This window comes from Sinocyclocheilus grahami, unplaced genomic scaffold (genome assembly GCF_001515645.1).
Source record: "Sinocyclocheilus grahami isolate Dianchi unplaced genomic scaffold, SAMN03320097.WGS_v1.1 scaffold532.1, whole genome shotgun sequence".
Lineage (NCBI taxonomy): Eukaryota > Metazoa > Chordata > Actinopteri > Cypriniformes > Cyprinidae > Sinocyclocheilus > Sinocyclocheilus grahami.
The window spans coordinates 512,585-530,223 of record NW_015505711.1 but is presented as its reverse complement, the minus strand read 5'-3'; the positions used below and the strand labels follow the sequence as shown (position 1 = coordinate 530,223).

The 17,639-nt window shown below is 36.7% G+C and overlaps 1 protein-coding gene and 1 long non-coding RNA gene across 2 annotated transcripts; both read right to left on the bottom strand.

The window, feature by feature from the left end:
• Positions 1-607: 607 nt before the first annotated feature.
• On the bottom strand, positions 608-4,929 carry LOC107555357 (ELL-associated factor 2). The gene is made up of 7 exons (XM_016238118.1): positions 4,876-4,929; positions 4,693-4,796; positions 3,922-4,016; positions 3,690-3,826; positions 3,419-3,582; positions 2,300-2,527; positions 608-2,213 (listed from the first exon to the last, which is right to left on the bottom strand). Exons 2-7 carry the CDS (start codon positions 4,793-4,795, stop codon positions 2,164-2,166), a joined length of 777 nt encoding a protein of 258 aa, XP_016093604.1. The 5' UTR covers position 4,796; positions 4,876-4,929; the 3' UTR covers positions 608-2,163.
• A 9,538-nt stretch (positions 4,930-14,467) lies between these two features.
• On the bottom strand, positions 14,468-17,076 carry LOC107555337 (uncharacterized). The gene is made up of 4 exons (XR_001605157.1): positions 17,040-17,076; positions 15,383-15,520; positions 14,683-14,770; positions 14,468-14,581 (listed from the first exon to the last, which is right to left on the bottom strand). It is a non-coding gene; the product is annotated as an uncharacterized lncRNA (long non-coding RNA).
• Positions 17,077-17,639: the final 563 nt, after the last annotated feature.

Sequence of the window (17,639 nt, the reverse complement as noted above, 5' to 3'; positions counted from 1 at the left end):
AAGAACACTATTTTGTGTATTTGGTGTAATGAAATGTGTTTATGCGGTTTAAACATGACGAAGCGGATATCGTCCTCTTTTGGAAGACCAAACAAAGTAGTTTCGCTTTCATAACGAAACACACAGCGCCTTCACGACATGGCTGCAGCGTCAACAATACTACAGCGAGAATAAAAGTTATGCCTTCTTTCTTTGTGTGAACATTTGGGCGGCGTTATGCAAATCTTCCCACATCATGACGTAGACATGTGGGGGCGTGTTAGAACGAGCCATTTTAGGTAGGCGTGGTTGACTCTTAACTTTTATAAAGAATATCTCTTTGGATTTGAGACTATAGTCTTTGCAACTTTGCAGATCTTCTTTATGCACCAAGAGCTTGTAACACTCCAAAGAGAAAGGAAAAATTTAAATCGCATCATATGACCCCTTTAACCAAAGTGTTTCTGTTCACTGACTGTTACAAGTCACAAAACGGGTCGTAAGAACTAGATGTTTTCAAACTGCGTTTCAGCGTTATCTATTGAATTCACCATGGTCAAACTAGATATTTTACTGTTATTTTTTTTGATGTGTTAAAGGCATTGGCCTTTTTAAAATAAGTTATCTAAAAAATGAATCACATGAATGAACAAATGTCTCATGGCACGTGAAATGTGGAAAGATTTTACCTGCTTTTTATAACTCTTTTTATAAACATCTAACAGTGTTTTGGAAAAGAAAGCTATGAAAATCTTCTAAGACATATATTTTGATGACAATGAGAAATTATATCAAGTATCCATGGTCATATGGCACACTAATAACTGTGGCATTTTGCTATGACAACTTTTTGTAATAGTGTTAAAAATGAACAACTTCATGTCTCCATGCATTGCACAATAGATATACCATTACATGGAAGAACACACACACACACACACAAAATTTAAAAAATAATTTGCATACACACTTGCTCAGGGCCATAGTAAGAACACCATTTCAACATCTTCACTTCAGAAACAACCCAATGCTTGTCAAATAGTCTCTCGAGTCTTCACAGAAAAGATGCATGTCTTATAAACCACTACATAATGTTCAAAAAGATTTACTGTATGTTGAACCCCTCAATATAATTAGAGCAATGATTCCTATCTCACAAATACTCAATCAGACTTAAACAAGTGAATTATGCCATAACTTGAAGCTCGGTTAACATACTTTGCAGCTCAGATGCTGCTATATAATGATGTGCTGCTATATTGAAACAATAAAATGATCAACAAATAAACATCACAAAACAAATCTTTATTAGTCTACACACAATTTTAATAATGATCATAATGATCAAACCTCCCACAGAACTACATTTAACCACATCAGTCAACCCTGCTATAATAATGGCACGTCATATTTTGCAATTAGTGCTCAAGAAGGGCTGGCTAAGGACATCCTTTAAGAGTTAGAGTGTTGCTTTTGGGCCTTCCAGAGGCATACAGTAAGACATACACAACACAGAGACTTCTACCTCTAAATGGAGATCATATTTTAGGGAACCCAAGCAGGAATAAAAAAAAAAAGTGGGTGTACTTCAATTTAAGAGAATGGGATGGATAGTCAAAATGCACCTTATATACAAGGCACAGTTTGTTATGAACAAATGTCTCTGAATCCGCAAAAGAGACCAATTCAAGTATTGCAGGTCGGGTAATGTGTAAATATCTGAGATTGAGCTTGGCATCTTAATGCACTGGTGCTCCTTAAGACTCCTTATAAAATGCTGCTAAATCACTTGTGCTTGAGTATGTTAAGCCTCAAAAAATATATAGAAAAAAGAAGACCATGGTGATCTTTTTAAACAGCTATTTCACAAACAGATATAACCTCTGGGGAAGTAATTATAGGACATTCCTATAAAAGTAACATCTATGCAGTAGCATTCTCAACAAAATAAATACTTTTTCTTAATTTACTAATACAGCAAAAAAAAAAAAAAACAGTTATGTGTCCATTGGCACAGCTCGTGCTGATGCAAGTATTACTAAGAAACTGGGGGAAAGAAAAAAAATGAATAACTGAGAAGTTGACAGGGATTTGGATTCAGGTATCACAAAGTTTTAACTAGTAAATGTACTTCCTGAGCACCTGACCCTCATTCAGCATCAGGTGTCTCACACGTCTTCGCGGTTAGTCATCGTCACTTTCACTCCCAGACTCACTCAACTGGAGATCATTTTCTGAAATAAATCGAAACGTTAGCATATTAGACACACAAAACAGAATGACAGACCATCCAAAATCACCCAGAAGCCCTGAAACTCACTGAGTGTGTTCATGAAATGCTCGCTGCTTTCCTCCACACGGCTTTGAGATGTGCTGAGGGCAGAGGTGCTCTGAGGGGGAGCTGGGGCCACATTATGTGGGGGGCGATCCTCATCCTCTGAGTCACTGCTGCTGGAGCTGTCCCCGCTACTGGAGGAGGAACTGTGGGAATCTGAGGAGCTATCTCCACTGCTCATCTGATCCATGACACGCGCCTCGGCCATCAGCTCTACACAAACACATAAAACAAGAAGGACTGCCTAAAGAATTCCAGTACACCTGCTTGTACACTACTGTTCAAGGGGCTTGGGTCAGTAAGATTTTAATGTTTTTAATAGAAGTCTCTTATGCTCACAAATGCTGCATTTATTTCATCAATATAGTAAAAACAGTACTATTATGATATATTATTACAATTTAAAATAACTGTTAAATGATTCAAAAATTGGTAACACTTTATTTTACGGTGTCCTTGTTACACCTTACATGTACTTACTATTATAATAACAATAAATTATGCATAATTACATGCTAAGCCAAACCTTAATCCCAACCATATAGTAAGTACATGTAGTTAATTAATATTACTCAGTACTTAAATATATAATTACACTGATTACACAAGGACACCTTAAAATATAGTGTAACCAAAAAATTATAACTTAAAATGCAATTTATTGCTGGGATGGCAATTACTGCAGTCATTACTGCAGTCTTCAGTGTCACATGATCCTTCAGAAATCATTCTAATATGCTGATTTGGTGCTCAATTATTTAAAAAACTATGTTAAAAAATAATTGTGCTGCTTAATAAGTTTGTGGAATCATGTTTCATGATTCTTTTATGAATAGAAAGTTTGAAATTACAGCATTTATTTTTTTGTAAAAGTCTTTACTGTCATTTTTGATCAATTTAATGTGTTCTTGCAAAATAAAAGTATTCATTTATTTAATAAAATAAAAAAAAATCATACTGACCCTAAACTTTTGAACAGTAATGTACTTTTGTGTGTTTGGATTATGGCTCTCTAGTATTCAAGCTGGTGTCCTCCTGATTATACTGACTGAACTGACTAAAACCCTGATTTCAATGTTTCCAGATACTGTCAAGACATAAAACCTCGCTCAATATCATCCATGGGAGATGATGGAGACATTTTCTCCTTGGGAGGAGAGCTCTTGGTGCTGGATGGAGCCTTGTTTCCACTGCCGGTCTTCATCTGCTGACTAAGCCTGCTGGTTTGTTGCTCTAGCCGGGACTGAATCTTACTGCTTCCCTCAGCCCTGTAAGGATATGGAAATATGACCATTTGTTTACTTAAATGCTTTAAAGGAGTATATAATGAAATAAATGATAAATCCATATGACTTGGAACACAAAAGCATTATACCTGGTCTTCTTGACTGCAATGTTGCTGCTGAGTTTCTCCAGACGATACTCTCCTGTGTCATGGTTAACGATGAGAACACATTCTTTCATATAAGGCCTTTTGGAACCTTTAAATACGGTAACAGGTGTCGTGGATCCCTGCAAAGATTGATGGGAAAGAAGATTCAGCTTAATCTTCAATGTTACTGTACATACAAGATTTTTTTTTGTGGAACTAAGGTTACTGAGCCTACCTCTAAGTTCGGTAGTGTGACTGTAACTTGCTCTCCTTTGCCCACTTCCAGCTCCCCCTCACATGTTGTGTCTATGGAGGCTGGTTTGAAATCATCTATGACCAGGAAGAAAACATTCATATTTAATAATAACCATGTGTGCCATTGCTGACATCAGAAGTAGTGTTGTGCGGCGTGCCAATGTGGAACCTACAGAGGGCGCGTGTTTCCTACTGTAATGGAAAGTCAATCATTTCTCATGAATTAAATGTTCTCCAAGAATTCATTTTAAACCACAGCTTTTCAGAGGATAGAAAATCGTGTTCATTTTGGTAGGATCCCATTATAAGCACAAAGACAAATGCTTTTTTATTATTATTCCCAAATAACATTAAAAAGCTGGGTTAGCCAGCGGTTAAGGCTAGATGGCATACAGCAAAACTTTACTGGGCATGCGCACATCAATACAGCGTAATTTTTCTCACACTGTACAACAATTATTAGTTTAGCATTGTTGTAAGGGGTAGGTTTAGGGTTGGGGTAGGTGTAACGTTAGACGTTAATAAAACAATCTAATAGGTAGGAAATTCAATTTATTAGCTTCTGGTTTTTGCTGTATCCCTTCTAGCCACAACCGCAAGGTGGAAAAGCACATAGCTGCCTTCTCATATGCCTGTGCACATTGTTTGAAAACAACTTATGGTTTCAGTATCAGCGTAAAAAACAGGTCCTTTTTTTCAAAATATAATTTCTTAATGTAAAATGTAAGATAATGTAAAAGATGCCACTTACATCGTACCGTGTGGAATGCACTTTTAGGTTGTTTCTCAAAGGTTTCGCCTAGTTTGAGAACGTGTTCTTGATTGTCAAAGTTTGAATATGCTGTTCCATTCATTCTAATCACAATTTTGTAATCATATGTTACCAGTTTTTAACTTTCTGCTTGGTTCGATACGGCAGAAATAGACACCTCACCTCTGGAGTACGGACCCGTTGCTTGCGCTTGCTACGCTGTGATTGGCTGTGTTTGTGGACTTGGTCACGCCTCATTGGAGCTCTTCTTCACTGTAATTGGCTAAGAACACTGTCAGTCAACCCTGACGCAAAGTCAGACGGAAGTGTCCATTTTTTAACCCCAACCCATGGGCGCTCTCTAGTGCTCTCTAAGAAAATTGACTTTTTTTAAAATGACAACAGAAATCCTAGTCGCTTTTCAGTAGCACTAGCAGCAAAAAAAGAAAAGAAAAGTATAATATACTGACCCGTAGTGTAAGTCCAAAATTATATATATATATTTTAAGGTATGTTCAAAGCTGGTAATTTCATAAGAACCTATAATAAATGAATAATGACTTTAATAATAAATTAATAATTATTTTACATTATATTAAACAAATATACAAAAAGTCCATATCAGCGGAATAGTCTCCCCTTTGATTATAGAGTAGCACAAAAGTGCAATTGTTATGTCATTTACGTGCTTTGAAAATAATAGTGTACTTGGATTTCCATTCACACAAGGCAGAATGGGGGTCGTAGCTTACTTGGGGGTCGTCGCTAGCCGGTTCATTCCCGAACCGGCAGAATCGTGTTTGGATGAAACCGTCACGCCGTCGTCTCGAGGAAACGAGTGACTCGCGCCCAATGTAAGTATGAGCATCTACCAAACTGTCATTGGTCCTGTATCTAGACTTCAATGAGTCCGTTGTGAATGTGATTCGCGGCTTTTAGTTCATTAACAGCGCAGGCTAAATGAATGGACTGTCGAGTTTTCATTTATTATTTTTGAGCGATGTTTCCCGAGTTTACTCAGCTTCTGTGAGTCTAAGCTTCGGCTTTAATTTCACAGGATACCCTATTTAAAGCAACAGCTTTACTGTTGGATGTCATTCATAAGCAAATACCGAAGTGCAGGATCTCTGAATACTAAATTAATATCTATGATGATTAAAAGTCAATAGAGATTGAGATGGGGGACAGCAGATGCATGTGATTGGTGGGAATTAGCAGGTTGCTGGGTGACTGTCTTCACTCTTAAGACACACTATGGGGTGAAGATGACTGGAAATCTGCCATTATTTGCCATTACAGATGGAGACCAGCTGACACTCTTAGATTAGAGGTTCTGCATTTGACCCCAACGGCCGATCTGATCTTTTTTTAACATACTGACAATGGACATTTTACCTGTAAATGCACAACATATTCTTTAAAATGTATATAGTTGAATTATAAAGATTGAGACCACATTGAAAATCTGTTTAGCAAGTAATCATCATAACATTGATCTTGCAAACGTTTTACAGCACTTTAGAAGTCAAGCAAGCTCAAGAAATTCATAACTCTTAATGAAAGAAAACTGTATTAGAAAACAGTGGCACTGGCAGGTGTTACACATAGACATAGTGGACTCAGAAATGGTGGATAGAGGATGATTGTTCTCCATTAAATGATTGGCTGAGATCAGGACTCCTGTCCACACAGACTGCATTATCTAAGTAATGGTCATCAGGGGAGTCATTACAGGATTGCTGTTCTTTCCTCAGTTGCTTACTGGACAAATAAAGTTGCAGTTAAATTTAATGAGAGCTGACAGCTGTTCTCGATCAGAAAGTTTTGCCGTTTAGTAGTGATGCAATGCAACAAAATCATTTTTTCAGAAACACAAAAAAACAAAATTAAAGTTTCCATTAAACTAAAAACCAAAAAAACATGTTTCGATAAAGAATTTGGGTAACTGAACTTAGTGTGTTGGTCAGGGTGTTGTGTTCACAGATGATAAACCTGTCATAGTAAAGATTTTTTGTCAACGAGCATCCACTCAATATTTCAGACTAAGAAATTTTACACATTGCTACTCATCATTTTTGCTCCGGAATCTACACTGCTTATCCACATTGTATGCATACAATAAGACAATGACACAGTCATCGGAGAAGCGATGATCAGTGATTGGTCAGTGATTTCAGCCTTAATAACCTTTGTTTTTGGCCATAACCTAAAAATTCATATATTTTTTTTAAAAATATTTTTGTTTGCTGAAATTTCGGTGCATCACTACAATTTAGATGGTTTGGTCGTGCGCATTATGCTGCATCGTGGCATTAAACAAAAAAAATAAATACAGCTTCTCCAAATGAAGGTAGTGAGATAAATAAGATCTCAATTGAAATAAAAGCTAGCTTGCCTATTTCAGTGTTGTGTAGACTATACATCAACATTGTATTTAGCTATTGATCAGATTAACGAAAAACACATTAAATGACCTCGACATGCATCATGGTCACTATGAAAACATGACAGGAGAGCTGCAAGGACAGATGAGCTCAGAACTGCTCATGAGTCACTCAGAGTACATTTGCATATCTCCTGTAGATTACATGTAGTATGCCACCTACTTTAAATGTGTTTTATTTAAACAAACTCTTAATGTTCCATAACTGAAGTTAGCTAAGATGCAAATGACGTTATATAGCTACTGTTTGTTTTGCCTAGTCAAGTGTGAATGTTCTTTGGAAGGTCTACCACAAGAACAACATCACATCAGTCTGGCCTTGCCCTTGATACAAGGCATGGCGCATTTATCTTGAGAGAGAATAATATGAAATGTTACTAAAACAGTTTCACAACTAGAATAACACATGACATTATCATATTATGATGTGGATTTTAGAATGATTAAATTACCACAGCATGATGTGGACTAAAGCATCATGATAATGAGGGTGAGATATATGTATATATATATATATATATATGCAGCAACATTTGATACAGCTGTTGTAGCCCATATAGCTCTGATATAACACATCTCATGTGCAGCTCTATGATGAATGTCCTCACTGCTGTGTTTGTATTGTTTTGTTCTTAAATATAGTCTAGGTCACCTTGTCAGTTGGAAGGACCAATATGTGTTGTGTGGTTAAAGATGTTTTATTTGATTTTGAAAACTGGCTTGTAATTCAAGGATTTTTTTTAAATGACCTTGAGGTAAAATTAAGTGGAAATGTGCACAATGTCAGGAAGGCTGTAATAGGCTTTATTCACTGTTGAGTGTTTATTAAAATGCATTATCTTATTTAGATGTCTGCACAACCGCTGTGTGTAGAATATGTTATTTTCTTTAAAATGATAACATGAGCACTCATCGTTCAAAGGCCTCCTGCTTTTACTGTACATTGCTGATACATAGCTTAAAGTTGCGGTGAAACGGAAGTAATGACAGATCAGTTTCTTCCATATATTGAAAAAGAAAAAAATGTAAGGTGGGGACTTGGTTCTATGCATCAGTTGTTACATTCAGAAATGAAGACAGGTGAATTTAATCTTGCAGTGTCAGGGTTTAAGAGGACTAAATGACTGGAGAAGTACTGCATACATTACATAAGAGAATTCAGTTGTTTCACTGTAAGATCCAGATATGATTTTATATTTAAAAAATCCACAAACAACTCATTGATGAATTGTTCAGAATATAATCAATAACATGCATTTAGAAAATCGATAAGGTGAATTTTCATTTATGGCGATTTTTTTTGACCACCAAGCCAGCAAATAAATCTCATGATATTCAATTATGAGTGAACGTATATGAGAGCCCAAATGTGGCATATTCCCCTTCTGTAGTACAAAGCCATTATCATTTGAACATTTTCATACATACAATCTAATGTTGTTTGTGACTTCTAGCCTGAAAACATGACATACTTTATATTTTAAGCAGGTAGTTCAGCTGAATCAGCAGATCTGTGGAATCATGCTCCTTGATAAAACCGGTTTGTTTCCAAAGCAAAACGCATGACTGAAATAATCATGTTCTCCCTCTCTAGCCAGAAAAACAAATTTAGGAAACAGCAGGGGCCCGGATTAAATGAACAGTTTTCATTTATATACTTCTTTGTGTCTAAAATACAGTATAATGTAGTTAGTCTCATTCCCCATTAACAGTATCTACAGTAGAACCTTTCATATTCTGTATCGTGTAGCAATGAAGAGTTTACTATATCAGCGCAGGCATCAATGCAGTACACTTCATTTAAACGTGCTGTGCTTTCTTTTTTGGCTTCTTGTTTTACATTATCACTATCACCTGGATGTTCTGAATCAGGACTGTTTTTTCATAGTTGTTTTGATGAACTAAAGGCCATCAAGGGGTTAGTGATTCATTCAGTGTGCAGCTTAATATTCTGTCTACATCAAGGCTGGTGGAAAGAACTCAATTTTCAGAGATGAAATGGCCACATTGTTGGTCGCCAAATCATCCCTGGCTGTTACCGGGCCTCATCTGCATAGTGTTCAGCATCAAATGCATTGATTATTCTGCATCATAATAGTACCGTGCTTGATGCATGCTGAAAGGGCTTGTTAAGACCCCTTTTGTTGTGTAAATACTGATGCCAATGAGGAGTTTAGCACTTCCTCCTGTTTTACATAAAGTTGACTTAGAATCAGCGCTCTATTAATTCAATTAAATCAATTAATAAGTACCATTCTGACCAAATATGGGCCATTTCCTGATACCACTCATTTCCTGAGGTTGGTTGAAACAATTTACAAAAGGCAATTGTAAACCGATGTTTATAAGACATTACATTGCTATTGAAGAACTTGACTCTCCTACCCCAAGCAAGGCAGATGGCAATCATATACCACCATTTAAAAAGGTTTTAAAGGGACTTTGATACCAAGACTTAACATCTACAGTTTTTAAACTATAAAATCTAAATAAATATTATTATTAAAACAATTTTGTTCTGTGCAAAGTAAATAAACAACATTGCAAATGAGTTTACCACATTGTACTCTGCCGTGGAGGACAAGCAACCATATATTAGGAGGGAAAACCCTGTTCATGCTGTGAAAAATTAATGTGAGCAGTGATGTTTTGTTTGGATTGCGTACAAGGATATTGTGTGCAGACCATGCAGTTTTCCCAAGCATAAAAGGCTAATTCTAATTGGTTGTGAATAGGCTATAAACTCACAATTTAAAAATATTTAATATGGTAAATGATATTCAGTGGAATGTGCAGATTACTTTTTTATTTATTTATTTATTTTTGGTACTCTGTGGTTATTCTGCATCATTTAAATTATGAGGCCTCATCAAACTTTAAAAATTATGTTAGGGGCTTGTTCAGACCTCCTAACCCTGAGTATGTGAAGCTAATGTAATGGTACAAAGTTGTGTTTTGAAGGGAAACATTGTATGGCATGATCTTGTGGGCAAATATGAATTTATGGTATCATTAGAAGACACCTAGATGCAGTGTCCAGCTTGGGAATTAAAGGGATAGTTCATGCCAAAATGAAAATTCTGCCATTAATTACTCACCTTCATGTTGTTCCAAACCCGTAAGACCTTTGCTCATCTTTGGAACACAAATTGAGATATTTGTGATGAAATCCAAGGGTTTTCCGACCCTTTATAGACAGCAAGGATATACCACAGTCAAGCCCAAGAAACATAGTAAGGATATTGTTAAAATAGTCCATGTGACATCAGTGGTTCAACCATAATTTTATGAAGCTACGAGAATACTTTTTGTGTGCAAAGAAAACAAAAATAACTTTTTTCAACAATTTCTTCTGGCTTGACTGACACTGAAGACAAGAAATTGAATAAAGTCATTATTTTTGTTTTACGGTTTAGTGACTAGGGTTGCAAAGGGTTGAACAATTTCTGGTAAATTTCCGGAAACTTTCCAAAAATCCCTGGAAACTTTCCAAAATTTCCAGAAATTTTCCACCTTTTTGCAACCCTATTAATGACTGATGTCACATGGACTATTTTAATATCTTTACATATATCTTATCTTTACCTTCTAGGCCTTGAATGTGTCAGTTGTATTGCTGTCTATGAAGGGTCAGAAAGCTCTCAGATTTCATCAAATATATTCTAATTTGTGTTCTGAAGATGAACGAAGGCCTTACGAGTTTGGAACGACATGAGGGTGAGTAATTAATGATATAATTTTTTATTTTTGGGTGAACTATCCCTTTAATTAATTAATTTTTCTCATTGTGTAGGGCACTTATTAAGAGACCCATTAACCAACAGAGAGACCCATCATTCAGAACCTGCCTGTAAGAATGTGGGTTGGTTATGGTTATATAACCATTGACATGTCTTTAGACCAGGGGTGTCAAACTCAACTCCTGGAGGGCCAGCACTGCAGAGTTTAGATTCATTCAACCCTAATTAAACACACCTGATCCAACTAATCAAGTCCTTGAGACTTATTTGAAAACTACATGGTATGTGTGTTGGAACAAAACTCTGCAGGACTCCGGCCCTCCAGGAATTGAGTTTGACACCCCTACTTTAGACTGTCTGGCCCATTAATGGACTAATCAAACTTTCCATTCACACACAGCACCCATATGTCATTGGTACGTAGCAGCTTCATTGAATAGAGTAGTTGAGTCAATACCTTGTAGTCTCACTGACATTGTCCCATGCACTAATGACAATACATTCCTGCTGTACACGTTTGTATTCCCTGGTCGGGACTCATCTGAGGAATGTGGGACAGTTCCCATGCCGTTTCCCAGGCTCAGAGGAGCACAGGAAGTAATGCCAGCACCAGCCACTACTTCAGTACGGCACATTAAACATATGCATCTATATGAGCAATGTGCCGCACACTGACCCACATCTGACACATTATATATGCATATCCCATTCAGTTTCTTTGCTCAGCTGATAGAGATGCTCACATGCACCATCAGTATGTGTGTCAGTGTGTTAAACCCAGCTGCACTCTCCCCGTATTTGTGTCAGCGTGTATTGTGAGCCCTTTTCTCAGGGAACAATCGATTGTCTCTCATCCGTCCACCAATATTGTCTCCCATAATGGTGCCAAATATAGAATATGGAGCCCTAGAACTAAACATAAATTTTTATGACATCCTACGCAAATATTCAGTTCAGTTAGGCCTACTTTTTAGGGACGCAGTGCATTCTTAGTGAATTCATCGTGGTGTTTTTAATGATCACAATAAAAGGATAATAAATAGCTACAGTTTGACCTACTGTATCATCAGTGAATTCGTTTTTTTACTTGGTTTTGAATCATAATGCATCAGAATTTTGCGATAACCCCTTATATATTAACAGTTGTTTTGTGAATGCCGTTTCAGCTTTTTTGTCTTGCAGCCATTTGTGTGTCAGATGATTCATAGGCAGTACCAAATATAGTCCCACTGCCGCCGAAATAAAGAATCTCATAATGGAGAGGCAAACCTTGTCTGAAAGAGAATGGTGTTTATTAATACATCTTTTTTTTGGTCTTGTGTGAAAGGCGGTCTGTGCTTCAGTGATCACTGTGTGGAGCTGGGTGTATGAATTATTGAGGCTTGATAGAGCCCTCATAAATTAGGAATGGCGAGTCTTTGGGCAGGGTGACGGCCGCTGCCCTGTGACTGCTCTGCATCTTGAGTGTCAGGGCCACCAGCTTGAGACTCTCTCTTTCTCTAAGCCCTGAAGCCCATCAATCACTTTAATGCTTCCCTTCTCACAGACACAGCAACAACCTCTGTGTATTAAAGATCTGGATCCATTTTGTGCATTTGTCAGTTTAAAAAATGCTTAATTCACTGCGCTCTGAATTGATGTTTCTTCAACTGAAGGCACTTTTGTGTTCAATGGGTCGATTTGTATTAAAAATGTGTGGTAACCTTAAAACTTTGAACCTTGGTAGGTCATGGGAAAGCTCTCATCTTTTTAAGTGGGAGAACTTGCACAATTGGTGGCTGACTAAATACTTTTTTGCCCCACTGTATATAGATACACTAGTACCATTCATTCTTGCAGTCAGTAATTCTTTTTAAATCAATAAATAAATATTTTTGTTTAGCAAGGACACACCAGCAGTGACATTTAAAATGTTACAAAAGATTTCTATTTCTAATAAATTCTACTTCATATAATGTCCAACTCATTTGACTTGCTAAAGCTAACCTCATAGTGTTTAGTACAGTAGTGCATATATTTTATATAGATTTGTTGCTTTACTCTTGTTCCAGACCAAGAATTCCATCATAAAATATGAATTATTACATGTTTAATATATATTACTTTTGAACAGAATATTTTCTATAATTTTTAATAAATCCAATATAAAAATTTGAAAATATTATTAGGGTGTATTAAGATGTAAAGTACATGGTACTTTTAAGAATACCATAGACCTGCTGATAAATATCCCCCCCAAAAATGTATGTTTGTGTTTGTAATTGAAGCTATAGAAAAATGTTGTAGTGTTTGAATGTGAATCAGATGATATGTTTCGCTCAGCATATTGTGTCTGTTGTTTCACTGTGTGCTGCTGCTCATCAATAGACTATATAAATCCAGCCCTCTGCAGAAGCATTCAAGCTAGTGGATGAAGCTTTTACTGGCTGTAGTGTATTAAACCATCCCCAACTGAACCACAGGGACCTGTGATTTTATTTTGATCCCACCCACAAGTGTGGTTAGCTATTAAAGTGCTGAACAGATAGATATCATGATTAATAACTTATAAAGATAAATGACACAACAAAAAAAATTTAAATAAGCTTTTAAAAGTGTCACTTTGGCTAATGAAAGGCTAGAAGTCCTGAAACAAAAGCTAATAGTAAATTTGAGTCTCTCCAGGGAGCTCGGTATCAAATGCTGATAATGCATCGGTCGCTGACCTCCTGCGCTTGATCCCAATAGATCACTGAGGTAAGACAGAGGCAAAGAGGAAATCCCTTCCTTAACCCGCTGCAGCCCTGAGCCCCAAAGATCCAGTTTCAGGGTTACAGAACGCAGTAAAAAACAGTGTCAGTTTAACACAAAGTGTCGATTTTAACACTACTAAAGATCATATATGGTCCCAATCTGTCTAGTGTTAAAAGTACACCGTTCATAGTGTTGCATTTTTAGTGTTAATATAGCACCTTACAGTGTAGAAAAATTAAACTCCAAGTGTAAAGTGTTACACTTGCTATTGTTGTTCAAATGTTACACTATGGGGTATTTAACACCCCTGGTGTTGTTTTAATCCTTTAAGTGTTATTAATAAAGTACTCTTTTCAGTGCAAACCAAAAAAATGCTATTGTATGGTGTTAATGTACAAGATTAGACATACAATCAAGAGTCTTCAGACGGATGTATAAATGTCAACGTTTATTTAACAAATGGGCAAAGTGGCAACTTTAAAACATATATCAGATGTGTAGAGGTTAATTAATCAGTCACATTCATTAAGTGTTGCACAGAAACATAAAATAGTTAATAAAACCCAAAATCATCAAATTTACCTAGACATGAACAAATATGACAGGTAGATTTGACAGTTGTGTAGCATCCATGAATGATGTTCCTCGTTGTCCCATCAGCAAGCAGGTATGGCTGTGTGGTCTCTTCTATGCAATCAAGCTGTTCTTCTTGTTAGTGCCTGCAGATCAAAGACAAAAATAACATTCAAGGCCAGCTCTCCAACTGATTTTATTTACATTAGTCTTTCATATACAACCCATCTGGCAATATTTTGAGGCAGACAATAGGTAGTGACAGAAATGTCCAAATGTACCTTTTTGAATATGTTCTTCAGCTTGATAGGATGACATTTTTCCAGGTCCCTTGCAGTCTTGTGGTGATGTGGAATCAAATGAAGTAGGAGACCAATTGATGCAATATCGCTGTCCCATTCTAAATAACAGATATGACAACTTTAGCAAAAAAAAATGCATGAGAACAGAATATAGATAAAGCATTAATATAGATAATCTTATTCTGAAATATAGTCTAACCTTAGACATCGGTTTCATCCTCCTTTACAGCTGATTCCGAGGTCAATTGGGTCCTTGAAGGTCTTGGGAGAAGCCAGGAACTTGGATTCTTGAAAAGAAAAAAAAAAGAAAAAACAATTAATGACAACAATATCTAAAAAAGACAACAATAATCAAAAAGTTGATTGTGTAGTCACACAGTGGCTCTGTTCACACCTGGCATTAGCACGCATCTTGGGTGATAAATATATGCCACATTCACAGAAAGCCACATTCTTTTATTACAGGCTTAGTTCAAAAATGAAAATTTCATCAGTTTACTCAGCCAAGACTTTTGTTATCTTTGAAACACAATTGAAGATATTATAAGAATATAAGATTTCTGTCCCTTGAATGACGGTCCACGCAACTACCACTTTGATACTTCATAAACTTCATAAAGAGAACTAATCCAGACGTATTGTGGTTTAGTCCAAATTTTCTGTTTATGTTCCCTGATCAATGTTTAAATATGAAAAAAAATTTAATTTCAATCATTTTTGGGTCAACTAACCATTTATCTTTTTGCAGTTTGATATCTTAAATTAATAATTAGTAAATTCCAGGTGTGAACATATGTTGATATGTGTGCCTGCCCAGTTAAACTTTAATCTTTAATATTCATTTGTGCGTTTTAAATCTGTACTGCACATAGAATAACATATAAATGACACAGACTCACAATTCTGGCGTCATCTTCAGCATTCTGCTCCTTTCTTGAAGGGCTTCCATCACTCACGCTCAGTGTCATCAGACTCCCAGTTTGCAATCTTATGAGAGGAGCTTCTTTCACTTGACACTGCAGAAGTCTGGGCCAATTCTATTGAAAAAGGATTAAAAAAAACACTTATTTCAGTAATTTAATGTAATGTAAATATGGTCAAATAATTGTGATTACCCCTAATTTTGAGTATGCTGAGAACTGTCTATAATACGGGTGTCAAATCGTAAACTTATTTTAAATTTTTTTTACATACTTCATTCTAGGGTCAATTAAATGAAACATTGTGCAATATTCACATGGAGGCCTGAAACAATTTGTGTTTATTTAATCTGATTATTAAATATATTTGTATAATTTTTAATGAGTAACATGAGTAATAAGGCATCTTAAAATGAACATTAGAATAAGTTAACATGTGTTAAGAATTTATAACTATTAATTGATTATTTATAATGTGAAAAGAAAATACAGATAGATTCAGACATATTTCTCCATTAAAACTTAACTTTGTATATCTAGGACATTATTTAACCCAAAATAGCATGCCATATGATAAAGACTGGTTTCAAGTTGAAGTACCTGCATGCTCTGCCAGTGGGCTGGGCACTGAAGGAAATTGAAAGACTGACGGATTTACAGTTTAACATACCTTTAACTCACTTTCATGACACTTGCATAAACTTGATGGTAGCGCGTTTGTGTCTTGACTCAGATATGACGACATGACAGACTTGATATTCAGCACTGAGAACAAGTAACGTACAGATTACGCAGTTCACACTTAAGGCTGATTTGTACTTCTGCGTCGGACCTACACCGTAGCCTTTACGCCGTAGGCTATGCGTCAGTTTTTTGGTCTGTCTAATTAATATTCATTCTTCTGATTGGCCTGTTGTGTTCTGAGTGACGCACGGCCAGGCCAACCACAGGTAACTAGGGTCAGCCGAAGTCACAGCGCTAGCTGGAGGCAGCAAAACAAAGGGGAAACTGGAGGTGGCCCATTCAAACCAGCGCACTGAGCGCAGGTTCGGCTACACAAGGAGCTTAAAATATCATCTTGTTGTGATGTTGGGTCCCAGAATCGACATAATACAGCCTCAAATTAGAAATTAGATCGCATATCTGCTACCACTGAAGGCAGAGACTGTGTAGTTCTGACGTCAACTTTTTACGGAAGTCACAACGGTTCGTGAAAAATAGCTAGAACTTTAAGCAGGCTGTGTGAATGTTACGGTGGACTGACTGTTTTGAAACGTATATGGTAGTTACATAGCACCTAGACCCCAGTAATCGTGGAAAAAGCCAGGAAATTTCAGTTTTGACAATATGGGACCTTTAAGCCTATGGCGAATGGAAGTTTTTAAACGCGCTCTAATTTCAGTTTTGCATTCAATAACGTCAATCAAATGACTGGTAAATGTTCCGCGTTATGCCAGCTCTGTCTGCAGAGAGACTGCTCGTTTGCAGCGGGCGAGACACACTTCAACACGGTGTCATGCGTCACACAAACTCAATTGTTAGCGCCTAATGTTTAACAGTCCCACTATTGCCGTTTCAGAGCATGGAAACAGCTAAATGCCACACTCAATGCTTTCAAAAACAAATATAAATGTACCATTTGATGAATTCTCTCATTTGAGAAGAAACCCGCCCAATTGTGGCTGCTTCAGACTTCAGTGCCAGACTCGTAACTTAGTAAAGCCAGGCCTCGGCGAGAGGATCTGTCAGCGAACCAAAATGAAAGAAGCTAAAAGCATATATAACATAAATTGTAAGCACATTCCAAAAAGTTATTTTACACGTGACATTAATCACCTTTTTTTCAGGAAATCGAACCGGCATGAGAAACTTTCACACTCTTCTGTAACTTAACGTTAACGTACATCTCTGCACCTCACGAACTTAACACTAAACCTGACAAGAACACGCGCAGTTAGTAATTTCTAAATGTGTTCACCACCAATCATATTTTGAGTAAAATTATCAACAAAAATGTTGTTGATAATGTGTACTTTTGTAAAGAGAAAAGCAATCCAACTTACCGTCTCGGTCGCTTCGCAAGGCAGCGGTCATTGAAGGGCGGAGTCCAGACAATTCGGCGGGGTTTTTTATTCCGCACTTTCAGTGTAAAAGTGAAATTATTAGTATCACACCATATAACAACACTGAACACGAGTACTGTTTAACACAGTAGATTGTTAATTCCACTCTTTGG